A 27,011-nucleotide genomic window follows, 5' to 3' on the forward strand; every position below is an offset into this window, starting at 1 on the left:
GATTTTTGTTGTTGTTGCCCTCTTTAGGATCACACTGTGAATTAACCTTGGAGAGCAAGTGTTTTAAAAAGGAGAATGGGATAACTGAGCAGATGCTAATCCTAGAATACATACCGCATTAATTATTCCAGGAAGTTTCACAGAAAAGCCGGTTTTATTTAAAACATACTGCAGCCGGGCACGGTGGCTCACGCCTGTAATCCCAGCACTTTGGGAGGCCGAGGCGGGCGGATCACAAGGTCAGGAGATCGAGACCACGGTGAAACCCCGTCTCTACTAAAAATACAAAAAATTAGCCGGGCGCGGTTGTGGGCGCCTGTAGTCCCAGCTACTCGGGAGGCTGAGGCAGGAGAATGGCGTGAACCCGGGAGGCGGAGCTTGCAGTGAGCGGAGATCGCGCCACTGCACTCCAGCCTGGGCGACAGAGCGAGACTCCGTCTCAAAAAAAAAAAAATAAAAATAAAAAAATAAAACATACTGCTAATTACCAGAGAATCATCACCCTCCTACTGGCTGAGGTTAGCACCAGAACATGAAATGTTTCTACTTGGACATAAAGAAAGTGAGGCAGCCCTTTCCTGTCCTGTCTGAGGAAAACTTACTCTGCCAATTGCTTTTGTGTCCTGAATCTCCTCTCCTCTTTAATAAAGCATATTTTTTTCCAAAACTCTTTTGTTGTGTAAATCTTTTAAAGTTTTGTTTTGAGACGGAGTCTCGCTCTGTCGCCCAGGCTGGAGTGCAGTGGCACAATCTCGGCTCACTGCAATCTTTGCCTCCCCAGTTCAAGCGATTCTCCTGACTCAGCCTCCTGAGTAGCTGGGATTACAGGCATGCGTCACCATGTCTGGCTAATTTTTGTATTTTTAGTAGAGACGGGACTTCATCATGTTGGTCAGGCTGGTCTCGAACTCCTGACCTTGCGAGCTGCCTGCCTCGGCCTCCCAAAGTGCTGGCATTACAGGTGTGAGCCACCGCGCCTGGCCAAAGTTGTTTTTCGTAATGGAATAAACATTGATACAGACTGTTTTGTGGGCAGGTGAATAGACAACCAGGAGGACAGTGATGAGAAGGAAAGTGTTGAAAAGCTGTCATTTAATATGCTAACATGCTTTTTAAATTTTTTAGGATAAGGAAGCCTGTGTGGGTACCAACAATCAAAGCTACATCTGTGACACAGGACACTGCTGTGGACAGTCTCAGTGCTGCAACTACTACTATGAACTCTGGTGTAAGTCCTTGCTCGGGTGTCTCTCAGTATCCCAGCATCCCAATTACGGCCTCTGTAGCCCTTTTCGGATTCTCGTGGGGACAGTGTTGGTGAGTGGAATCTGTTTATGGGTTCCAGGCGTGCTTCCTTTGTAGAGGAAGAGAGTTCTGGTGCTCTTTGGACTTTGTTAGCTGAAGACTAGAGAATATGGTTTCAGCAAGGTCTGCTGCAGAAGCTCTTGCCTGGGGTTTTCCTGGATGCCCCCTCCATTGTGTGCTGAGCCGACAACAGCTTAGGTCCATCCTTGGGCCAGCCCAGAAGCCCTGGTTTGCCTTTTTTTTTTTTTTTTTTTGACGGAGTCTCATTGTCACCAGGCTGCAGTGCAGTGGCGTGATCTCAGCTCACTGCAACCTCTGCCTCCTGAGTTCAAGTGATTCTCCTGCCTCAGCCTCCTGAGTAGCTGGTATTACAGGTGTGCGCCACCATGCCCAGCTAATTTTTGTATTCTTAGTAGAGATGGAGTTTCACCATGTTGGCCAGGATGGTCTCAATCTGTTGACCTCGCGATCCGCCCGCCTCGGCCTCCCAAAGTGCTGGGATTAGAGGCGTGAGCCACCGCACCCGGCTGCTTGCTGTTTTTGCAGAGAGAGGTTGCGAGCCAAGCTACTGCGAATGCCAGGCCACTCTATATGGTCACTGTGCCATTTTTTTGTAAGGACCAAGGGGCTTCCAGAATTTCCCATGGAACCTCATGGAGTCCGTCTGTTTCTGAGGGTCCTTCAGAAAGGAACAGTCTTTCCCTAGGTCCCTGCCTATATAGGACCTTCTGGAGAGAGGGAGTCTTGAGGCTCAGCTCCTTTTATTTCTTACCCAGTTCTCACATGGAAGCTCCTGGAGGATTCTCCAGTGTACCTAACCTTTCACTGTCGGCTGAATGCCATGTGGAGGCCGGGCACAGTGGCTCACGCTTATAATCCCAGCACCCAGGGAGGCCAAGGCAACTTTGAGCCCAAGAGTTCAATACCAGCCTGGCCAACATGGTGAAACCCCCTCTCTACTAAAAATACAAAAATTAGCTGGGCATGGTGGCGGGCGCCTGTAGTCCCAGCTACTCAGGAGGCTGAGGCAGGAGAATCACTTGAACCCAGGAGGCAGAGGTTGTGGTGAGCCAAGGTTGCACCACTGCACTCCAGCCTGGGCAACAGAGCGAGACTCCATCTAAAAAAAAAAAATTGCCATGTGGAAACCGTCCTTGTCTTGCCACTGGTTTGACCGAGGCCAGAACCACTTGCTTCTTCAACTTGCACGACAGTGGTGATGTTGTTAGGGTCTTCAGGGAGTGGCCCAGGGTTGTTTAAACTGACACTCTTTGTACTCTGACCTTCCTGGAACTCAGATGAGACAGTGTAGGATGCTGGACAAAGAATGAGAGGGTGTTGGGCGGGGGTGGTCCTTAGGACAGGGAGGCCCCAGGTGACCGACATCGCAGTAGTTCTTACAATTGTCTCTTGAGAAAGGAGACTGCAGAATGGTTTCCCCAGATGATTCTAAGCCCTCATCACTGCCTCCATTTGGAAACAGACTTTGGGTTTGTCAAACTATGCCCTTGCCCCCACCGTTCTATCTGCCCCTTTCCCCTTCCTCATCCCCCTGCCAACCCCCGTGTCAGTGATATGGCAAGAAGGCAGCCAGAAGGACTATTGTTTGGGCCAGAGAGGAAATTAGACTCTTGGCTGGAAGGTCTTTCCCTCTGAAATGCAGTTGTATTTGTAGCCAACAAGAGTGGTTCCTCCAAACAAGACCTCTCCCTCACCCTTGCCCTTCCCTTTTGCGAACTGAGGACGGGCTCATCTGCCTTTCTGAGGAATTCCAGGAGCAGTCCAGTGCAGGAGAGCACAGGGCTCAAGATGTCCCCACCAGACCTGCAGATATATAAGCAGCAAAGAAGGAGGGCACAGTCATTGTTGCTATTTTAGAAGGGGTGGGGCTGAGAAACTTACTAGAGGACACACAGTGCCAAGCAGGTAGACAGACTCTGTTTAAATGTTTTAAAATGCAGATAACCACAGGGTTCAAATTCTCCTTCCCACCCTTTGTTAAAACAAAAGTCGAAGCTGGGCTGCCAAAAAGCCACAGAGCTGCAGTTTGTTTCTCTGGGGCCTGGCCAGGCGGCATCAGTTGCGAAAAGGAACGAAGTTGCTCATGGCCCCATCTCAGATTGACAGAGCCTCCTGGGCTTTTGGCAGAGTCGACACAGGAGCCACTGGAATTGGGTCACCAAAGCCAGGGCCAGGGGGTGGAGTGGCAGGGACAGGGAGACCCAGAGGGCAAGGAGGTAGTCTGGGAAAGCAGGTGCCTCACCCCAAGGGCTTAAAGAAGGTCAGAGAAAGAGCTGCATGAACGGCTAAGTGTCTCTCCAGCTATGGGCATTTGGGAAAGGAGGAGGCCCGGCAGAGAGCAGTGTCTAGACGGAGAGAAAAGGTGCCCTGTTATACGAGCTGGCACGTGTTTTCTATGTTCTGGAGGCATGGGAGGCACAAAAGCAAAACGCCGCTCTCAGGAAGTCCTCCAATATCCCTCTTTATTGAGGTCATGGCCTCTGCCTGGCATGTATGGGAGGGAGGTTGATGTTGGAACAAACACCTGAAGTTCTCATCAAAACGGCACTTTTTGTTGCTTTCAACCCTGTTGCCTCTAACTACCTCTCAACTTTGCCTGAAGTGTGAAAGTCTTGGGCTTTGGGCTGATTTCCTTCCCACCTTCCTTTGGAAAGAAAAATCCTCAGCCAGGAAATCCTTTGGCAGAGTTTTCATTAGACAGGGCAACTCCTTAACTATAGTTGCCTACAGGAAAGGCCTCAGGGAAAAAATGCCATTTCTACTCACCCTTTACCTCTACTAAACTGAATTTTCCTGTGTGCTGAGGAAAATTCTTAATTCTCACACACGTACTTACACACATACACACGTGGTTTACACAGACATACAAGCACACGTAGACTGAGCTCTGGCCGGCAACCTTTCCCACATGTCTCTAATTTTTCATAACCTAAGCCTGCATGTGATGAGAACGGAAGATCCTATTTTATAGGGGCAGTAGTTGAGGCTATAAGGACCTGATCATTGCTAGTATTATCTCCATGCATTGTTATGGCACGTGTACTTTAGTTCATCATTCCATCAGTTATTCATTCAACAAACCCTTATTCCAGTGCTCTTGAACTTCAGCTGGCATCAGAATTTCCTTAAGGGCTACTGAAAACACACTCTTCTGGGCCCTACTCCCAGAGCTTTTGATTCAAAACTGAGAATTAAAAAACCTGAGAATGTGCAATTGTAACAAGTTCGTAGTTGATGCTGTGACCTCCTCTGGGCTGGAAAGTGGAGAGACAGAATTCTTACCTTAAGAAGGTAATCCAGTAGGGAGGAGATAAGATGTCCAGTGGCCCAAACCCCAAAGCCACTCCTCCCAGTTCTCATCCCGGGGCTCTCTCCACTCAGCAAGCTACATTTTCTAGGGAGAGATCAAAGTTGGGAATTTCTGCCCTTGAGATCATTTGGGAGAATTTCACCCAGGCATCAGTTTCCCCTGGTTTGGGCTTTAGGAGGGAGAGGGGTATGTTTCTGGACAGTGGAATTTCCCTGAGGTGACACGAAACAGGCTATTATTAGCAAATCCTGTCAATGCTGCCCAACTTGTTTTTCATTTTTCATTCTCTCTCTCTCTTTCTTTCTCTCTCTCTCTCTCTCTTTCCTTTCCCTCCCTCCCATCTCACTCCTCCTCTCTCCCCTCCTTCTCCACTCTTCCTTTCCCCTCCCTTCCACCCTCCCCTACCCTTTCGCCCACCCTCCCGTACCCTTCCCCCCACCTTCCCCTCCCCTTTCCCCAGCCTTTCCCCCTCCTCCTTCCCCTCCCTCCTCCCCCTCTCCCTCTCTCTCTCCCTTCCCCCTCCCACTTCCTTCCTTCCTTCCTCTTTTTTTGTGTGTAACACAAGGTTTCACTCTATCACCTAGGCTGGAGTATAGTGGTGTGATCTTTGGTCACTGCAGCCTTAACCTCCTGGACTCAAGGGATCCTCCCGCCTCAGCCACTTGAGTAGCTGAGACTAGGAGTGCGTGCCACCACGTCCAGCTAATTTTTATATTTTTTTGTAGAGATAAGATTTCACCATGTTGCCCAAGCTTCGTTTTTTACCTGTTTTTTTTGTTTTCGTTTTTTTTTTTTTTTTTTTTGGTTTGTCTTAAGATACCAGTTGTTAGCAAGAGCTCAGTAAATAGGAGTTGACTGAATTTCCGGTGAATTTTGCCAAGAACAGAACCTAAAAGCAGACTATGGACTTGTTCCTAACCCATGTTTCTTTTTTTCTTTTCTTTTTTGAGACAGCGTCTCACTCCCTTGCCCAGGCTGAAGTGCAGTGGCATGATCTCACTTCCCAGGTCCAAGCAATTCTCCCACCCCAGCCTCCCAAATAGCTGGAATTATAGGTGCGTGCAACCACGCCCAGCTAATTTTTGTATTTTTAGTAGAGATGAGGTTTCAGCGTGTTCGCCAGGCTGGTCTCCAAATTCTGAACTCAAGTGATCCACCTGCCTCAGCCTCCCCAAGTGCTGGGATTACAGGCATGAGCCACCGTACCGGGCCCTGTGTTTCTTTATGGAATACTTTTTGGGGGTCAAAAGGGAAATTGAAAGGAAATTGTAAAGGAAACCTTTCCCGTCTATGGTTAAACCTGTAACAACAACAATGAACATACTAAGAATTTACCGTATGTCAGCCATAGTTCGGCGTACAATACATATATTAACTCATTTAGTCCTCACAGTGACCCGATAAGTTAGAGAGCTTTATTCTCCCTGTTTTACAGATGAGGGAAGTAAAACCAAAATGACCAAGGTCACAAAGCTAGAATATGTGTTTTTAAGCTGGTCTTTGAACCCAGGCCATCTGCCTTTTCCACGTCTGCAGTCATGCTTGTAGGAAAGTTGGCTGGGCTTTCAGATGAAGTTGCAAGTCTCTGACGTCTTCATTTCCCAAATTCAGGCCTTTTCCACTGTGACAGTGGCAGGAGCTCCTGCTGAGAGCAAGGCATGGCCCGGGGAGCCAGTCACCCACCGTCATGCAGGATGGGAGGAGAGCTCACTTACAGTATGCTTGATCCTCCTCATGGGAATTTCCTGCCGGTTGAAAAGTGGTGTTTTCCCAAGTTTGTAGTGAACTCTTGGGGTTTGTAGTGTAGTCATGGGGCACATGACTCAGTTCCTACACTGCACTGTGATTGTTTTTAAAAACATGTTTTCCATTTTGCTTAGCATGACAAATGCACCCCACAGTGAACTCACAGTTTTCAAACTTGTCATTGAGGAATGTAGTCTCTTGGTAGGTGTGTGTTTGTCAGGGAAAGGAGGGTTGGATTTCTGTCGCTGGTGTGTCTTTTGTTGGGTTTTCCTTTTTTTTTTTTTTGAGGCAGTCTCGCTCTGGTCGCCCAGGCTGGAGTGCAGTGGCGCAATCTTGGCTCACTGCAAGCTCCGCCTCCCGGGTTCACGCCATTCTCCTGCCTCAGCCTCCCGACTAGCTGGGACTACAGGCGCCCACCACCTCGCCCGGCTAATTTTTTGTATTTTTAGTAAAGACCGGCTTTCATCATGTTAGCCAGGATGGTCGGGATCTCCTGACCTTGTGATCCGCCTGCCTCGGCCTCCCAAAGTGCTGGAATTACAGGTGTGAGCCACCGCGCCTGGCCGGGTTTTCCTTTTTTTTAAACTTTCTTCCTTGTGCTTGCTTCAGCAGCACCTATACCAAAATTGGAATGATACTGAGATTAGTGTGACCCCGGCCAAGGATAGCAGGCAAATTTGTGAAGCACTCCATAAAAAAAAGTAAAAAATGTGAAAATGAACTTTCTTCCTTAGTTTTGAAATCTAGCTAAAAGACTAAAATTTTTCCTAAGTTAGGCAGGCGTGGTGGCTTACACCTGTAATCCCAGCACTTTGGGAGGCTGAGGTGGGTGGATCACTTGAGGTCAAGAGTTCAAGACCAGCCTGGCCAACATGGTGAAAGCCTGTCTCTACTAAAAATACAAAACTTAGCCCAGCGTGGTGGTGCACGTCTGTAATCCCACCTACTCAGGAGGCTGAGGCAGGAGTAGAGTCTCGCTCTGTTGCCCAGGTTAGAGTGCAGTGGTGCAATCTTGGCTCACTGCAATCTTTGCCTCCCCGGTTCAAGTGATTCTCCTGCCTCAGCCTCCTGAGTAGCTGGGATTACAGGCATGTGCCACCATGCCCGGCTAATTTTTGTATTTTTAGTAGAGATGGGGTTTCGTTGTGTTGGCCAGGCTGGTCTCGAACTCGTGACCTCAAGTGATCCATCCGCCTTGGCCTCTCAAAGTGTTGGGATTACAGGTGTGAGCCACCATGCCTGACCTTGTGTTGGCTAATTTCTTTTCGCAGTCACCTTCTGCCCTGCCTAATACTTCCTTAAAAAAAAAAAAGCAGCTGGGCATGGTGGCTCACACCTGTAATCCTAGCACTTTGGGAGGCTGAGGCAGGCAGATCACCAGAGGTCAGGAGTTCAAGACCAGCCTGGCCAACATGACAAAACCCCATCTCCACTAAAAATACAAAATTAGCTGGGTGTGGTGGTGAACGCCTGTAGTTCCAGCTACTTGGGAGGCTGCGGCAGGAGAATCGTTTGAACCCAAGAGGCGGAGGTTGCAGTGAGCTGAGATCATACCACTGCACTCCAGCCTGGGTGACAGAGCGAGACCCTGTCTCAAAAAAAAAAACCCTCTTTTTTTTTTTTTTAATACTTCTGGTTCAGTGAATCTAGCCTTTTTCTGGATCAAGGATTCCTTTAAAAATCTGATGAATACTTTAAATTCTCTCCCCAAGAAAAATTTGTAATCACACTGCAGTAGTCAGGATAGGCTAAGTGATGCCACAGGAACGAGCAAGTCCAAAATCCTAGTGACCTATAAAACAACAGGTTTATTCCTCACTCACACTGTATGTCCATCGAAGGTTGGATGAGACTTTTGTTTCCACTTCAGCATCCTCTGGGGCCCAGACTGATGTGAAATCACCATCTGGGATGTTGCCAATTGCCAAAACAGAAGGAAGACTAATGGAGGGTCTCATATTAGCAAGGCACATTTTGGCCTCTAAGTGACATATATCACATCCAATCTTGATTCATTAGTTAGACTTAGTCCCAAAGCCTCACCCAGTCACAAGGGGGTCAGGAAGTTCAAGCCTACCTACATGCCTAGAAGGAGAAGAAGCAGAAATACTTGGCAAACATGAAAACCCATGCATGCGATTTTCTTTAAAATGGGGAAAACGAAACAAACCAAAACAAAAACAACCATGTCGGCCACGTGTGGTGGCTCATACCTGTAATCCTAGCACTTTGGAAGCCAAGGTGGGAGGATTGCTTGAAGCCAGGAATTTGAGACCAGCCTGGGCAACAAAGTGAGACCACCCCCATCGCTACAAAAAATTTAAAAATTAGTCACGTGTGGTGTGCACCTGTAGTCCTAGCTACTAGAGAGGCTGAAGTGGGAGGATCCCTTGAGCCCAGGAGTTGGAGGCTGTAGTGAGTTCTGGACTCTACTGCACTCCAGCTTGGGTGACAGCTTAAAAATTAATTTAAAAATTTTTTTTATTAATTTTTTTAAAAAAATTGTAAAAGCTGTGAAACAGATCATATATATTGCAGTATAAAAGTTAGAAGTTGGTTTACCCTTAGGTAGAGAACTATTGAAAAAATGACTGGTGGCCAGGTGAAAAACTAGTAGAGTTAGATGCTGGCTGTCTTTTTTTTTTTAGAGATGGGGTCTCGCTGTGTTGCCCAGGCTGACCTCACAAGAAGCAGTCCTCTCGTCTCAGCCTCCCAAGTAGCTAGGATTTTAGTTGGGAGCCACTGCCAAGCAGATGCTGATTATCTAATGGGAGAATGTACTTTTAAAATTTTAAAGTTTGGCCATCTGCGGTATCTCACACCTGTAATCCCAGCACTTTGGGAGGCTGAGGCAGGAGGATTGCTTGAGACCAGAGTTTGTTTGAGACCAGCCTGGGCAACCTGGTGAGACCTCATCTCTACAACAACAGCAGCAACAACAACAACAACAACAAAATTAGCCGGGTGTAGTGGTGCGTGCCAGTAGCCCCAGCTACTCAGGAGGCCAGAGCAGGAGGATCACTTGAGCCCAGGAGATCAAGGCTTCAGTGAGCTGTGTTCACACTACTGCACTCTACCCTGGGTGACAGTGAGACCTCGTCTCTTAAAAATAAGTTTAAAAAAATTGGCCGGGCGCGGTGGCTCACACCTGTAGTCCCAGCGCTTTGGGAGGCCAAGGCAGGTGGATCACTTGAGCCCAGGATTTTGAGACCAGCCTGGGCAACATGGTGAAACCCTGTCTTTACTAAAAATACAAAAAAAAAAATTAGATGGGCATAGTGGCACGCACCTGTAGTTCCAGCTACTCAGGAGGCTGAGGCACAAAAATCACGTGAGCCTAGGAGGCAGAGGTTGCAGTGAGCCGAGTTCCCTTACCACTGCACTCCAGCATGAGCGACAAAATGAGACCCTGTCTCACAAAATAAATAAATAAAAATAAAGTAAAAAAAAAATAAAGTTATAAAGTAACCCAGAAGTATAATGGAGTGTGAGATTACACTGAGAAAGTAAGAGAAGCATAGGTAATACCAAATGGTTGTCCCAGAATCATTTAGACTTGACTCCAGAATATACAGCAGCCAGGTTCTTAAGCAGAGTGTCCACCCCAACAACCCTAGGAGACGTTATCAAACTATGTCTGTAGCTGGTTTCACCTCCATAACTCCTTTCCAGCTGCTCCACCCTTCTCCGAGGGCTCCTCTGCCAGTGTCCACTCTTCAGTTAGCCAGTATTCATAAAGAAAGAAACGTAAGTTAAGCAAGTTTGACTAGTGAACCGGGAAAGACCAAAAGGGAGACTTCTAAGTTCGCTTTATGGTCTCTGGTTAGGAATGGATTTTCCTGTCTGCTGATGGGTAACGGAAAAAATCCTCTGTCTGTTCTCTTGCTGCAAGGCTGCAGCATGAAGGTTTGGTTGAACAGTGATACCTACTGAAAGCAATTAGGTGCCATGGAATGGTAGTGCCAGCCTGCCAGGGCTGGGGGGCATGTCACCATCCTGCCCTACTTGGTGGAGGGCAGCTTTGTGGGGAGATTCAATGGGGGCATCCCAGGGGGACAGAGAAAGAGCTGTCACCAGATGCCACACCCTAAATGCCAGGGGATCTTTTAGAAAATTGTGTATATACAAATAAGGGGGAAAAATATCAAGGATTTGTTCATTTTTACAAGTCTGTTTTGTGGGGGAGGGAGGCATTTTTTTCTGTTTTTAAACAAGGTTAACTTGATTTAACTCATTCTGACAAGAGATATATGTGGAAATACTTTAAAAATTTTAAACATGAATCTATAATTACAAAGCAGATGATAAAAAATACACATAGCATTTGGAATGGAAAACAATGGAAGTTTTTCAATAATAGAGAACAAACAATATTATCTATTCTTATTTAGTAACAACTCATCTTAAAATTATTCATTCGATACATTTTTCATTGAGAAAAAAATATTCTTCCTACTACAGAGAAGTATATGTCCATCTTAGAAAAATTAGGAAATAGAGGTAAGCAAAGAACAAAGGAGCTGGTACTGTCTGTCATCCAGAGTTACCCCATGGTTAGAGCTTCCTGACTATACCCCTCCTTTTTCTGTCCATATATACTTCTTTTTTTTTTTTTTTTTTTTTTTAAGACTGAATCTCACTCTGTTGCCAGGCTGGAGTACAGTGACGCGATCTTGGCTCACTGCAGCCTCCGCCTCCTGGGTTCAAGCGATTCTTAGCTTCCTGAGTAGCTGGGACTACAGGTGTGCGCCACCATGCCCAGCTAATGTTCGTGTTTATTTTTAGTAGAGATGGGGTTTCACCATGTTGGCCAGGATGGTCTCGATCTCTTGACATTGTGATCTGCCCACCTTGGCCTCCCAAAGTGCTAGGATTACAGGGTATGAGCCACTGCATCTGCCCATACGTAATTTTTTTAAGCAAAAGTTAGGATCATATTTTATTTTGTCATCTGCTTTTTTCATTTAATATCAGAAACTTTATCAAAAATAATATTGTGTAATTTTTTAATGATTCATATTATTTCATTGTGTAGCCATATTCCTAGGGGAATTTAAAAACCTACCCAGAAATTAATTTATTGATTAAAAAAAAAACAAAAGCTAGCTAAAGTAAAATTAGTCATAGATATTTTTTAAATTTAATTTGTTTTGGCCAGGCGTGGTGGCTCACACCTGTAATCCTAGCACTTTGGGAGGCTGAGATGGGAGGATCCCTTGAGCCCAGCGTTCAAGACCAGCCTGGGCAACACAGTGAGAAAGCCAGGCATGGTGGCGTGTGCCTGTAGTCCTAGCTACTCAGAAGGTGGAGTTGGGAGGATGGCTTGAGCCCAGAAGGTTGAGGCTTTGGTTGAGCTGTGATCGCCCCACTGTACTCCATCCTGGGTGACAGAGCAAGACCCTGTCTCAGAAAAAAAGAAAATTAATTTGTTTCTACTTTTATAATTTGAAAGAAAATAATCAAAAGAAGAAAATTTAAATTTCTTATTCTGTCATTTAAAGATGTCATTATTTTTGTTTTCCTTTCCGTTCTTTCCCCGTCATGTGTGTATGTGTATGTGTGTGTATGTTAAAAGCAAAATTCCTCATTAACTAAAAAAAAAACAAATTTAAAATCCTGTTGTGCCACACATTTAAAAATTGGAGAGGAGGTCTTATACTGTGGTTTGCTGAGATTCTCTGAGTATGATCCCAGAGACAGCACAGAGGGAAATAAAGTGCTGTGGGGCTTGGCCTCTGTTCCGCCACCCTTTCCTGGAGCAGGGAGGAAGAGGGGGCTGCTAATGGCCCTGTGTCTACTGCAAAGGCAGGCCAAAGGGAGGGAGAGTTGATTGTGGCAGTGGGAGATGGAATTGTACCCGATTAGGATTATGTCGAGAGCAGAGGAAATCATTTACACTCTCTAGGGAGGAGATGGACCTGAGGCAATTAGAATTTTTCCACCTCTAACTTTAGTGATTCTTGTATTACAGAGGCATATGTGATAGAGAAAAGCACCTGATCTTTTTGATGCTATCAGGAGAATCCTAAGACTTCTTTTGTCGGGAGGCCCCTCTGAGGCCCCTTGCAAGTGCTGATCCTCTGAGTTGGTGGGGAGGGGAGATGGGCACTAAGAAAGTGGAGCATTTTCTCAGTGATCTCTTAAGAGAGGAGGAGGAGACCGTCCCAGAAGGTGAGCATATTTAATGCTCCCAAAACCTATAATGCAGGGGGTAGCCATCAGTGGTGCTGGAGAGATGCCTTGGCACTCATGCCTTCCTCCAAGGTGCTGGAAGCATCCTGGAATGAGAGACCTGCTTTGTTGTTATCATTCTGTTTTGTTTTGTTTTGTTTTGTGACTGAGTTTCGCTCACCCAGGCTGGAGTACAATGGTGCAATCTCGGCTCACTGCAGCCTCTGCCTCCTGGGTTCAAACGATTCTCCTGCCTCAGCCTCCTGAGTAGCTGGGATTATAGGTGCATGCCATCATGCCTGGCTAATTTTTGTATTTTTAGTAGAGACAGGGTTTCACTATGTTGGCCAGGCTGGTCTTGAACTCCTGACCTCAGGTGATCTGCACGCCTCGGCCTCCCTAAGTGCTGGGATTACAGGCGTAAGCCACTGCGCCCGGCCATTCTTTTTTTTGAGACAGTCTTGCTCTGTTGGCCAGGCTGGAGTGCAATGGCGCAATCTTGGCTCACTACAACTTCCATCTCCTGGATTCAAGTGATTCTCGTGCCTCAGCCTCCTAAGTAGATGGGATTACAGGCGCCTGCCACCATACCTGGCTGATTTTTGTATTTTTAGTAAAGATGGGGTTTCACCACGTTGGCTAGGCTGGTCTCGAACTCCTGACCTCAGGTGATCCACCCACCTTGGCCTGGGATTACAGGCATGAGCCACCACACCCGATCTGTTGTCATCGTTCTTACATTCCCGCCCACTTCTGTCCCATGTGTCTTTCACTCTGGCACAAACATTTATGAAAATTGATCACATGGCTTCCATGTAAATTAACTGGGTGAGGCCCAGCCATGCCAGCTTCAACCACGTGGGCACTGTCCAGGGACCTCCCTCTTCTGCAAGCTGCCCTTCTGGCTGGTACTCACTGTGTGTGAATGCCTCTCTGTCTTGCCTTGCCCACTCCCCAGGGTTCTGGCTGGTGTGGACCATCATCATCATCCTGAGCTGCTGCTGTGTCTGCCACCACCGCCGAGCCAAGCACCGCCTTCAGGCCCAGCAGCGGCAACATGAAATCAACCTGATCGCCTACCGAGAAGCCCACAATTACTCAGCGCTGCCATTTTATTTCAGTACGTACACCCAAGTCCCCATACCCACCCTCAGGAGCACAGGTGCAAAGACCCAGGGCTCAGACTGAATATTGGTGGCCAGGGCCCCTGTAGACATAGGGGGTTTGTCTTCTCCCTGCCTCTCCATAAAGCAAGGTCTTGAAAGTATAGGAACAAGGGGGCACTCCTTCAGCACAGAGGAGCAGGTGCTAGGGATGCAGTTCCCTGAAGCCACTGGGCCATTCCAAAGCTCACAGTGGCTGGGTTCTGGCTGGATCTCTGCTCCTTTAGCACCTGCCTGCCTACCCACCTTCCTACCTACCTACCTACCTTCCTTCCTTCCTCTCTCCCTCCCTCTTTTTCTCTCTGTCTTTCTCTCTTTCTTTCTTTCCCTGCCTGCCTGCCTTTCTATCCCTCCCTCCCTCTTTTTCCTTCCTTCCTCCCTCCCTTCCTTCCTTCCTTCCTTCCTTCCTTCCTTCCTTCCTTCCTTCCTTCCTTCCTTCCTTCCTCCCTCCCTCCCTCCCTCCCTCCCTCGCTCCCTCCCTCCCTCCCTCTTTTTTTTTTTTTTTTTTTTGAGATAGAGTTTCGCTCTTGTTGCCCAGGCTGGAGTGCAATGGTGCGATCTTGGCTCACTGCAACCTCTGCCTTCTGGGTTCAAGCGATTCTCCTGCCTCAGCTTCCAAAGTAGCTGGGATTACAGGCATGCACCACCACACCCAGCTAATTTTTGTGTTTTTGGTAGAGATGGGGTTTCTCCATGTTGGTCAGGCTGGCCTCGAACTCCTGACGTCAGGTGATCCGCCCACCTCGGCTTCCCAAAATGCTGGGATTACAGGTGTGAGCCTCCCCTCCCCTCCCCTCCCGTCCCCTCCCCTCCCCTCCCCTCCCGTCCCCTCCCCTCCCCTCCCCTCTCCTCTCCTCTCCTCTCCTTTCCTTTCCTTCCTCTTTGTTTTCCTTCCTTTCTTTCCCTTCCTTCCTTCCTCCCTCCCTTCATTCCGCTATCCCTCTCTCTCTTTAATGGCAGATAGTCAGATAATAGGACAATAATTATTAACATTTATTGAGCACTTACTATGTGCCAGGTACTGTGCTAAGCACCTAGTCCTTCTAGATGTGGAACTGAAACAGTTGTGGGCCGGGCTCGGTGGCTCACACCTGTAATCTCAGCACTGCGGGAGGCCGAGGCGGGCAGATCACTTGAGGTCAGGAGTCAGTATATAACGTGAATGAATTGAGATTTGGGGTTCATTGGCCTGAATTCCTCCCATTTTGCTTATTTCTGTGTGATATGCCTGAGCAGAGGTTGCCATGAAAGGGGCAACTGGAGGGGTGGCATTGGGACTTTTGAGCACCGAGAAACTTAGTGACTCTGTGAAGAGCACTTCCCGGACTTCCCTGGGGCTTCTTACATGTGACCTCTCAAAGGGTCAGTGGAGGCCCAGGTGTCCAATTTTCCAAAGCCAGTCTGCGTGTATTCTACAAAATAAACTTTCACAATTGTTTCTTTTTTTTTTTGAAGACAGAATCTTGCTCTGTCACCCAGGCTGGACTGCAGTGGCACAATCTCGGCTCACTGCAACCTCCTCCTCCTCCCGGGTTCAAATGATTCTTGTGCCTGAGCTTCCCAAGTAGCTGGGACTACAAGGACGTGCCATCACACCCAGCTAATTTTTGTATTTTTAGTAGAGATGGGGTTTTACCATGGTGGTCAGGCTGGTCTCGAACTCCTGAGCTCAAGTGATCTGCCCGCCTCAGCCTCCCACAGTGCTGAGATTACAGGCATAAGCCACCGTGACGGCCCATAATTATTTCAGTTCCACATCTAGAAGGGTTAAGTGCTTAGCACAGTGCCTGGCATATAGTAAGTGCTCAATAAATGTTAGTAATGTTATATTATAATTAAATTATCTGTGTCATAAGGCATTCAGCACATTCAAAAGATAACTCACCTAGCATGTTTTTAATAAGCTTTGGATGGCATAGGCCCCTTACCCTTCACCGGTCACCCATCTGCTCCTGATCTGAGCCAAGGTGAAGTTTGGTTTGTGTTTCCAGACCACCTCCAGCCACACTAGAGACAACAGAGATTTCTAACCCCCTAGCAAAAGACCCTGCGTAGTGCATTTGGAAGGTTAGGAGGAAGAAAAGTAGTTAAGAAGTCTAAGTCAGAGACCCTGACCCCGAGGCCTGTGGGACTTGGATGAAGGACACAGTCTAAGCAAGAACACGAGACTCGTATGCATGTGGAAATAGGTCCATTCCAGGCAGAAGTTATTTTTTGGCCATCTACCACGTTTGCCTAATTCTCAGCCTTAACTCCCAACAGGCATGAAGTCCTTGCCTACGAAGCAGCTTTAGGGGCTCTCAGATTTCAAGCAGCTAGGTTAGGCCCCTCCCAAACTGTCCCTCTCTCTCTCTGCAGAATTGCTCACAGCTCTCTCTCCTCTGCCCACAACCAAGAGCTGTAGCCATCACTTGGTGGGTGCTCTGGGGTGGGAAGAGACAGTGCAAATGTTCAGCGGGAGCTTTGCAGTCTGCCCTAGAACATGACGAGCGCAGTAATTTCTCCTTCCTACCTCCTCATTTTAGGGTTTTTGCCAAACTATTTACTACCTCCTTATGAGGAAGTGGTGAACCGACCTCCAACTCCTCCCCCACCATACAGTGCCTTCCAGCTACAGCAGCAGCAGCTGCTGCCTCCACAGTGTGGCCCTGCAGGTGGCAGTCCCCCGGGCGTCGATCCCACCAGGGGATCCCAGGGGGCACAGAGCAGCCCCTTGTCTGGTCCCAGCAGAAGCAGCACAAGACCCCCAAGCATCGCTGACCCTGAGCCCTCTGACCTACCAGTTGACCGAGCAGCCACCAAAGCCCCGGGGATGGAGCCCAGTGGCTCTGTGGCCGGCCTGGGGGAACTGGACCCAGGGGCCTTCCTGGACAAGGATGCAGAATGTAGGGAGGAACTGCTGAAAGATGACAGCTCTGAACACGGTGCACCCGACAGCAAAGAGAAGACGCCTGGGAGACACCGCCGCTTCACAGGTGACTCGGGCATTGAAGTGTGTGTGTGCAACCGAGGCCACCATGACGATGACCTCAAAGAGTTCAACACGCTCATCGATGATGCTCTGGATGGGCCCCTGGACTTCTGCGACAGCTGCCATGTGCGGCCCCCTGGTGACGAGGAGGAAGGCCTCTGCCAGCCCTCTGAGGAGCAGGCTCGAGAGCCTGGGCACCCGCACCTGCCACGGCCACCCGCATGCCTGCTGCTGAACACCATCAACGAGCAGGACTCTCCCAACTCCCAGAGCAGCAGCTCCCCCAGCTAGAGCAGGCCCTGCCAGCACCCACAACTTGGCAAAGCAACCAGGGTAGGGGAGAACCACGAGAGAAGCATTAAGTGACTTTCAAAGACTTTCAGAGTACAGCCACTTGGTTCCTTTTTGTTTGTTTTCCTCCTTCTCTCCTGCATTTTCCTCCATCTCCAGGTACAGTTCGGGGTGTGGATGCTTCTCCTTCCACAAGGGCACAGTGTTGTGGAGGCTAAGTTGGTTCTGTGACTCATTCCTCATACTCCAACTCCATCTCCGTTCTTTAAAGTCAAATCTCACCTACCTGTTTGGATCAGAGAGATGTGGTTTAAAAGCCCCCAAGGAAAGAGGCTGGGACTGTGCCCTGTCATGATTCTTGGTGATGGATTAGGTTTGTGCTCTGATTCTAGTTTAAGAGAACGTTGCCGTGTCTCAGTCCAGGAGAGGCAGCCCATCTTGGCCCTGGATGAAAAAGGAAGCCCACAGAGGCCCAGGGCTTGTCACTGTGGCTGCCAGTGTCTGCCGAGCCAGCACTGAGCTAATCCTGTGGGAGGATGAGAGCTGCTGGGCCATTGTATGATAGGTTGGTAGGGGCTTGTTGATCTGTCAAATTCCAGGTGACAAGATCGATGCACCCCATGTGCCCTTGAGGTGCCTCTTCCCCGGGCTCTGGCTGGCTGCAGGCTGGTTCTGGTGTGAAAGATGATACTGCCTTTTCTTCGTTTGTTTGTTTCCTCTAAAAACAAACAGCAAAAGACAGCTGAAAACAAGAACTTCACCGGTGGGCAGGCAAGAATTCTCTTCTGGAAACTGACGTTTGTGGCTCTTTCCCAAGTTGGCTTTCAAAGAGCCTGGCTGCCGTTGAGCCAGAAGATGTCTTGTGTGAAGGCTGGGGTGGAAGCTGTCTTGGAACCTCTGCGAGCCGGGGGCCCTAAGCCACAGCAGTGAATAGAGGCGCAGCGCTCGGCCCCTCTGCCCTTTGGTCTGTGTTCACAGGTGACCCGTGTCAGCCTGTGTTGCCAGCACACGCCCTGCGGGCCTTCATGTCTCACTGTTCCGTATGAGGAAACAGACAGCGGACTGAGGAAGCCATGGCCCCTGAGAAAGGGCCCCTGTGGCCTGGCTCTCACACAGAATTTTATCTTTGATTCTGAAGAAATATTTTTTGTGGGTTTTTCTTTCTTTTTTTTTTTTTTTTTTTTTGGTGGCGGTTGTTGTTTGTTTTAAACTGACCACTTGGAAGAAATACCTTGGTTGTCTGTGGTTTTCATGCCTTGTCCCTGCCTCTGCCCCCACCCCTTTTGAGTCGGGTGACTCATTTTTCTGTGTAGAGACTCGGTGGCCCAGGCAGGAGGTGGAAGCAGCCGTCCGGAAGGCCCTGGGGACGCTTGTGCCTGTTGCTCAGCTTCAGGTCACCGGCTGAGCTGTGACAGGAAAATCCGAATGGAGGCAGCAAACAGCCAAAACAAACATTCCCCGCCCGGCCTTGTGCATATAAAGAGTCTGTTTCTTCCCCCAACTCTTGAACGATGATGATATTCAGACGAAGCATTGATGTTATGGAAGAAAGAAAGAAAAAGAAAAAAATATATATATATATGTGTATGTCCAAAAACAGACAAATCCAAGGCTGTGAGGTAAACATGTCTGCATTTGGATTCCACAAAACCAAAATCCATGTTGAACAAAGTGAAGTCCGTACACAGTGACTTTTTGGGTGAGCCGTGTGTGTCTGTCCATTGTGTGTGAGCCTCAAGCCCTGTTTTCCTGTGAAGATACTTTGAGTGGCAGCCATTCTCCCCACGTGAACCACACGTCTGGAGCACAGACAGCCCTCTCAAGGTCATTGATCTTACGCATTTACTGTTTACCGAACAAATGTCTGACTGTGTACTCGGGAGTACTCCGCAGCATTGTCGACTGCAGTCCCCTGTGTTTGCCAGATACTGTGCTTGAAGTAGAGGTTTTACTCTACTCATCACTGCGATTTGCACATTGCTCCGTGGACACTCGGAGGCCTGTGTTATGTTCCCTGTAAATGGAAGCGTGCTCTGAGCCTGTCTGCCTCCCTCGGCTGCTGCTGGTCCTCGGTACCAGCCCCCAGGGGTGTCCACAACCACTTGGGACAGAAGAAGGTGGAATTTCAGACAGAAGCTTGATTGGGTCTTCAGTGACAGGCTTGGACTAGCTGTGGCCCAGACATCGGCCCTGCCCAGAATTGCCAGGAGGAGGCTTTGCAGGCTGTAGCGGGGCCACAGGGCCTGCCTCCCTCTGGTGAGTCCAACAGTCGCAAGCAAGCTAGCATGTGGCCAGAGGCGGCCAGAGTGTGTCACAGCTCTCAGATGCCTTTCCTTCCACCTTTTTTTTTTTTTTTTTTTTTTTAAGAATCCCCAAATAACTCACTGAAGGGTCTCAAAGGCGAACAAGTTTTACCAAAATGAATCCTTTTTCAGTTAACAGATCAAATGGATGAGTTCTGACCCTCTCAAGTTCCTTTCCCCAGTTAGAGTGGGGAACTGGGCAAGTGTTAACTGTGGGACTCACTGCAGCGTCCTACCCTAAAGGCACGAGAAGACAGAAATGCAACCTGCGGAGCTGGGCTTAGATCCCAAGTCACAGTTTGGCCCCTGCTACAGGAGGCTGCCCTGCTCAGAGAGAGATTTAATAGGGAGCTGAAGGAATCCTTAGGGGGCCAGGGAGATGTGACTGAGACTGGTTTTCCACGTGAATGAGACGGGGTTGGTGGAGGGTTTGGTGCTACAGCCAGTCGGAAGATTTGCAAATGCGAACACATTCCTGTGTGGGGCACGCTACCCTTTGTCAGTTATTGTGAATATGTGTATTTTAAGCAATAAGATTCAGCTGGTCAGACTTTTCTGGGCAGTCTCGGTGACGCATTTCCTGTGCTGTGATTGTTCTGAAGACAGAGTGGCTCTAACCACTGTGAGAAGCCCGAATAAAAATTGATCCCAAAAATGCTACTGCTCTTTCTTGCTGCACTTCGTTCCCTTTTCTTCTTCCTCAGTCTTCAGGGAATTGCACCTCAGGATCCTAAACCACAAGCACTTTTCTCTACCCAGAGACTGAGAGGTTGTCACACAGCCATTGAGGACAGGGTGCTGGGCCAAAGAGAAACCACAGGGCCAAGGGCGGCTGGACAGGGCTGCTGGGTCCACACTCTGTCCTGAGGAGTCCTCCCCTCTCTCTGTCAGGGAATATTCCTGATGTTTGGAATACTTTGGAAAGTCCCATAAACAGGCTAAAATCAGATCCCGAGAAAGCAGAGACAAGTTTTGTCAGATACCCCGTTGCTAAAACATGGCTTGTTTTTGAGACAGAGTCTTACTCCGTCGCCCAGGCTGGAGTGCAGTGGTGCGATCTTGGCTCACTGCAGCCTCTATCTCTCAGGTTCAAGTGATTCTCCTGCCTCAGCCTCCTGAGTAGCTGGGATTACAGGCACCCACCACCACGCCCAGCTAATTTTTGTATTTTTAGTAGAGACGAGGTTTCACCATGTTGGCCAGGCTGGTCTCGATCTCCTGACCTCAGGTGATCCGCCTGCCTTGAGCTCCCAAAGCGCTGGGATAATAGGCCAGCCACCCTGGCCTGGGATTACAGGTGTGAGCCACTGTGCCCAGCTATTTTTTTAGTTTTATTTTTTAAATAATAGAGACGGGCTGGGCGAGGTGGCTCACGCCTGTAATCCCAGTGCTTTGGGAGGTCAAGCTGGGCAGATCACTTGAGCTCAAGAGTTTGAGACCAGTCTGGGTAACATGGCAAGACCCCATCTCTACAAAAAATACAAAACTTGGCTGGGCGTGGTGCTGTGCGCCTGTGGTCCCAGCTACGTGGGAGGCTGAGGTGGGAGGATGGCTTAAGCCCAGGAGGTGGAGGTTGCAGTGAGCTGAGATCACACCACTACACTCCAGCCTGGGCAAAAGAGCGAGAAGACCCTGTATCCAATATATATATATATATATATACACACACACACACACACACACACACATATATATATATAACATATATATAGAGAGAGAGAGAGAGTCTAACTGTTGCCCAGGCTGGGCTCAAGTGATCCTGCTGGCTTGGTTTCCCAAAGTGCTGGGATTACAGGTGTAAGCCACTGTGCCCGGCCAAAACATGGCATGTAAAAGAAAGCAAGCACTCTGAGAGATCTTTTTTTGTTGACATGATAGACATGGGGGTGTATGCTTGACCTTGGAATTTAACACACAATATAATGTATTGAGTTGCCCACTTTCTGCCCAGCACTGTGTCAGAGGCCCAGGATAATGTCAGAGATAGAAGATGAGGCCTCTGCCCTCTAGAACTTACAGTTAGAAAGACAAAACGTGGCCGGGCACGGTAGCTCACACCTGTAATCCCACCACTTTGGGAGGCTGAGGCGGGTGGATCACCTGAGGTTGGGAGTTCAAGACCGGCCTGACCAACATGGAGAAACCCCGTCTCTACTAAAAATATTATAAAAATTAGCCAGATGTGGTGGCACATGCCTGTAATCGCAGCTAATCGGGAGGCTGAGGCAGGAGAATCACTTTAATTCGGGAGGTGGAGGTTGCGGTGAGCCGAGATCGCGCCATTGCACTCCAGCCTGGGCAACAAGAACGAAACTCTGTCTCAAAAAAAAAAAAAAAAAAAAATACCTGTGTGAAATAGTTAATTAACAATGTAAGTTTGAGGTGAAGTGAGTGGTACAGATATGGAGCTTTTCAGGGATAGTGGGAGGTAGTTTGAGGTCTTGAATGCCAAGCAAGAGGTCTCGGAGCTGATTTTAGGTAGTGAGGAAGCCACCAGTGTGCCAGAATCTGTCATCGTGGGCCAATGATTCTTTCCTAAGACAAGGAGAGTTCCTTTGTTTGTTTTACCATCTGCTTAAGACTGACCTCTTAGGTGTAAGTCGTTTTTTTTTTTTTTTTTTTTTTTTTTTTTGAGATGGAGTCTCGCTCTGTCGCTCAGGCTGGAGTGCAGTGGTGCCATCTTTGCTCAGTGCAACCTCCACCTCCCGAGTTCAAGCGATTCTCTTGCCTCAGCCTCCCAAGTAGCTGGGATTACAGGTGCCTGCCACCACGCCCAGCTAATTTTTGTATTTTTAGTAAGGATGGGGTTTCACCATGTTGCCCAGACTGGTCTCGAACTCCTGGTCTCAAATGATCCACCTGCCTCAGCCTCCCAAAGTGCTGGGATTACAGGCGTGAGCCGCTGCGCCCGGCCAGGTGTAACTCCTTGTTTGAAGAACAGCTTGCTACTTCTGCCCAGGGAGGACACCCCTACCCAGCAAGACTGCAGATGGGCAAAGCAAGGTAGTACACATCCTAGGAACCCTCCAGGAAGGGGTTCCTGCCTCCGTAAGTGGAGTGCCCACTGGTGGGCCGGCGCCCTGGGGATGCCGGCAAGTGAGTGTTGTCCTCGCTCGGCCCTGGCTTGCCCAGCAGTCAGCCCTGTTGTCTCTGTAGGCCAGTGTTAGCCAGACATGCCCCCACCCCTGTCCTTGACCCTCTGGCAGAGGACATTCCTGGCCCTTCGCTGACACTAGTGGAGTGGTTGCTGACTTGTTCTTTCTAAACTGTTGGGTTCCTTCAGGCAACCCCAGTAGGGCCACGCTAGCTTCTAGAGACAGTTCTGCTCTGAAACCACGGGAAAGAACTGGGAGCACATCATACTTGCCTTCTTTAAGCTAATGTCTGAGTGGCGCAAAAACAAAATGGTGTATAACTCTCAGGGGCTGGTTGCCAGAGGCTGTGCATGTACCCTGGGTGCCCAGGTCTAGAGGGGACACCATGCCATTGGACCCCAGGCTGCCGGGTCACTGAGTTCCTCATTTCTGTAATGAAGTTGCTTGTCTCTATTGCCCCATGTGACCAAGTGCAGGTGGCGACAGTACCAATGCCCGGAACTGCAGAACAGAGTACTTTTGGTGAACAAGAATTTCAAGAAACTCCACATTCTTCAGTTTCCTGTTTTCAGCCAGGGGTGAAAACCAAGGTTTGACTCAGAAAAGGAGGGAGAAGTGGGTTTGGTTGGTAGCTTCTTGCTGAATCTGCTGGGAAGGGTTGTGGGTCTTGGGAGGATTTGGGTTCTGGCCTGGGGGCAAGTGTGGCCTCACTGAACAGCTGAGCCTTTATTGAGCACCTAGCAGGTGCCAAGGCATGAGAATGCAAAGATGCCTTAGGACTGGACAGAGTCTTGCTCTGTCGCCCAGGCTGGAGTGCAGTGGCGCAATCTCGGCTCACTATAACCTCCGCCTCCCGGGTTCAAGTGATTCTCCTGTCTTAGCCTCCTGAGTAACTGGGATTACAGATGTGCACCATCACACCTGGCTAATTTTTGTATTTTGGGTAGAGACGGGGTTTCACTATGTTGGCCAGGCTGGTCTCGAACTCCTGACCTCAAGTGATCTGCCTGTCTCAGCCTCCCAAAGTGCTGGGATTACAGGTGTGGAGCCACCACGCCTGGCCCTGGCTCCTCTTTAGAAGACCTAATGGTGTTCTCGAGAGGAAGGAAGGCACGTTGGCAGTTTTAGTACCATGTAGAAAGCGCCACGAAGCATGTGTGCACAGAGGAGAATTTAGTCAAACTAGGGGATCAAGGCAGGTTTCCTGGAGGAGATACCTCTAAATTGAGTTTGTCAGGTGAAGAAAGGTGCAAGGGAATTCTAGGCAAATGTTTTTTCTGCAGACTATTGAATGTCTACTATGTGCCTGGTGCTGAAAAGCACAAAAAAGCATGGGAGGCCTACAATAGGAGACTGCATGGCATGTAGAAAGCTGTGAGCAATTTATCACCGCATTCTGGGAAGTAGCAAGAGATCAAACTGGAGAGAGAAGCAGGTCATATATTTTAATATTTATTTATTTATTTATTTAGAGATGGGGTCTTGCTATGTCACCCAGGCTGGAGTACAGTGGTACAATCTCGGCTTACGGCAACCTCCGCCTCCCAGGTTGAAGTGATTCTCCTGTCTCAGCCTCCCGAGTAGCTGGGATTACAGGTGCACACCACCACGCCTGGCTAATTTTCATATTTTTAGTAGAGATGGGGTTTTGCCATGTTGCCCAGGCTGGTCTCGAACTCCTGAGCTCAAATGACCCTTCTGCCTCAGCCTCCCAAAGTGCCAGGATTACAGGCATGAGCCACTGCACCTAGCAAAATATTTTAATTTAATTTGTCTTTATTGTTTTGTTTTAATTTGTCTTTATTGTTTTGTTGGTTGATTGTTTCCACAATGCCGGTCTTGTGTGAGCATCTTAGCTACATTAAAAAAAAAAAAAATTAGCCTCAAGCTGGGCACGGTGGCTCACGCCTATAATCCCAGCACTTTGGGAGGCTGAGGCGGGCGGATCACCTGAGGTCGGGAGTTCTACCCCGTCTCTACTAAAAATACAAAATTAGCTGGGCGTAGTGGCGCATGCCTGTAATCCCAGCTACTCAGGAGGCTGAGGCAGGAGAATCGCTTGTACCCGGGGGGCTCAGGTTGCAGTGAGCTGAGATCATGCCATTGTACTCCAGCCTGGGTAACAAGAGCAAAACTCCATCTCAAAAAAATAAAAAAATGTAGCCTCAAAACAGGTCTCTGAGGTAGACTGCAATTATTCCTGCTTTATTAATGGGATTGTGGCATCCAGAGGACTTAACTAACTTTACAAGATCACAAAGCTAATAAGTGGCAGAGCTAGGATTTGAAGCCAGGTCTGTTGGCTCCAAGGCAAATGTAATAACCAGAAGGCTGGGCAGTGAAGAGCTGTAATGTAGGTGCTCACAAGCCACATGAAGAACTTGTGACTTCTTCCTCTCTCTCTTCTCTTTTGGCCCAGGCTGGAGTGCAGTGGCACAATCTCAGCTCACTGCAGCCTCGACTTCCCAGGCTCAAGTGATCCTCCCACTTCATCCTCCCCAACTAGCTGAGACTACAGGTGTACACTGTCATGCCCAGCTAATTTTTGTATTTTTTGTAGAGACAGGGTTTTGCCATATTGCCTACGCTGCTCTTGAACTCCTGGGCTCAAGCAATCCACCTGCCTTGGCCTCCCAAAGTGCTGGGATTCCAGGCATGAGCCTTATAATTTCTTTTCAAAGGTGAGGGAGAACTAGCGAATGATACATTGAGCCAAGAGTAACATGGTGAAAAATGAAACAGACACCATTTCCTCAGGAGCTACCCTATCTCCTCTTGCTCCAGGGGGCAGACCCCCTCACACCCAGCCAGGCTTCACCTCCAAGAGCCCCTCAGTGCTAAAATGGCGTCACCCCGGGACAGGTGACGCTGCTTGCCACCAGTAGTCAGACCAATGTCAACTTCCAGGGAGGGTGTAACCCCTTGGAAACATTGTAAAATTCTCAGGAGTTACAGTTTGGATCTTGTCTCTTTTCCTTGAAAGAGTGTTTTTGCTCTTCCTCCAAGGGGATGAAAGTAGAACCTTCTGTGTTTGTGAGGGGAGAATAGGATTTTTGTTTGACCTGAAATTTCTCCTCACTCTGTTTTGTTTGTTTTTGGCTTTTTTTTTTTTTTTTTTTTCCTTTGAGACAGAGTTTTGCTCTTGTCACCCAGGCTGGAGTGCAGTAGCACAATCTCAATCTCCGCCTCCTAGGTTCAAGTGATTCTCCTGTCTCAGCCTCTCAAGTAGCTGGGATTATAGGTGCCTGCCACCACAGCCGCCTAATTTTTTGTATTTTTAGTAGAGACGAGGTTTCGCCATGTTGGGCAGGCTGGTCTCGAACTCCTGCCCTCAGGTGATCCACCCGCCTCGGCCTCCCAAAGTGCTGGGATTATAGGCGTGAGCCACCGCGCCTGGCCTCTCCTCACTTTGTTATAAGCCTGTTCCTCACCATAGCTTCAGATACCCTTCATTTCATGTTTTCTCACCAAGAAGTCTCAAGAAACCCAATCCCATGGAAACTGTGACAGAACACCTTCTGTGCTGGAGCCGTGAGTTTGTCTTTGGGTTCTCCACCCGCTGCCCGGCAGTCCGTCAGCCCTGGCCCTGTGTGGACGGAGCAGGCAGGCAGCAGGCCAGGGGCTGTAGTTGGCCCTCCGGGGACAGAGCAGGGAGGGTGGGTTCCCCAGGGTTCCATCCTGTGGGGGGATTCATCTGCACACACCCGCTCCCCCTCCTGACCAAACTGGTGGCTTTTGGGGAGATTTGTATAAAACCCTGAGAAGGACTCATTTCTTGGGTTTGGATATAGACAACGATGAGAAACCCAATATTTATCAAGGCACTAAATGTATTTCATAGGTTCACATTTGATCCTCACAGTAACGCTATGACACAAACATCCCAGTTCCCCCCCACCCGCCCCCGCCATATTACAGCTGGGAAAACCGAGGCTTAAGGCCACATAAGGTGTCCATGGCCACTCAGTCTGTAAATGACATCACCAGGAGGATCTGTCTCTGCAACCTGACTTTAAGTCATCTGCAGTCCCATCTGTGTGGGACTCTCCTGCCCACATGCTCCTTTCCGCCTCTCATCCGCACCAGAGCCTCAGAAGATGGGCTGCACAGGCGCTAGGTTCCCCCACATTATCCATGGGGAAACTGAGGCTCAGGAAGTTAGTGATGGGCCTAAGATCCAGGACCAGGAAACGGGAGCCGGGACCGAGCACCTGGGTGGTCTGGATCTAATTCATCCATTGCGCTTCCCACCCCACTGCACGGCCTCTGTGACCGGATCCACACCCTCCAGAGAGGGGCGCTAACATCTCTGAGTGTGACTGCAGAGAGGGCTCCTCATTTGCCTCAGGTTTTGTGGCCACCCGAGGCTGATAGAACATTCATTCACTCTTACCCTCCCACAATAGGGAAGGATTTCCCCTCCCATCAGCAGGGAGACTCAGGGGAACTGCTTTTCTTCCTTTTTTCTTTTCTTTTCTTTTTTTTTTTTTTTTTTTTTTTTGAGACAAAGTCTTGCTCTGTCACCCAGGCTGGAGTGCAGTGGCACACTCACTGCCAGCCTCGACCTCCTGGGTTCAATGTGATCCTCCCACTTCAGGCTCCCAAATAACTGGGACCAGCTGGGACCACAGGTGC

General features: G+C 48.8%; 1 protein-coding gene across 2 annotated transcripts in view; it reads left to right on the forward strand.

The window, feature by feature from the left end:
• WBP1L (WW domain binding protein 1 like) overlaps positions 1-19,936 on the forward strand; it is a 78,421-nt gene extending 58,485 nt beyond the window's left edge. For both annotated transcript variants that reach the window (XM_005566321.5, XM_005566322.4), the window contains exons 2-4: positions 1,126-1,228; positions 13,512-13,673; positions 16,242-19,936. In XM_005566321.5, the coding sequence (XP_005566378.3) occupies positions 1,126-1,228; positions 13,512-13,673; positions 16,242-16,978 (1,002 nt within the window). In that variant the 3' untranslated portion in view covers positions 16,979-19,936. The remainder of the gene's footprint in view (positions 1-1,125; positions 1,229-13,511; positions 13,674-16,241) is intronic.
• The last annotated feature ends 7,075 nt before the right edge of the window (positions 19,937-27,011 follow it).

The sequence above is a fragment of the Macaca fascicularis genome, chromosome 9, assembly GCF_037993035.2.
Source record: "Macaca fascicularis isolate 582-1 chromosome 9, T2T-MFA8v1.1".
NCBI lineage: Eukaryota > Metazoa > Chordata > Mammalia > Primates > Cercopithecidae > Macaca > Macaca fascicularis.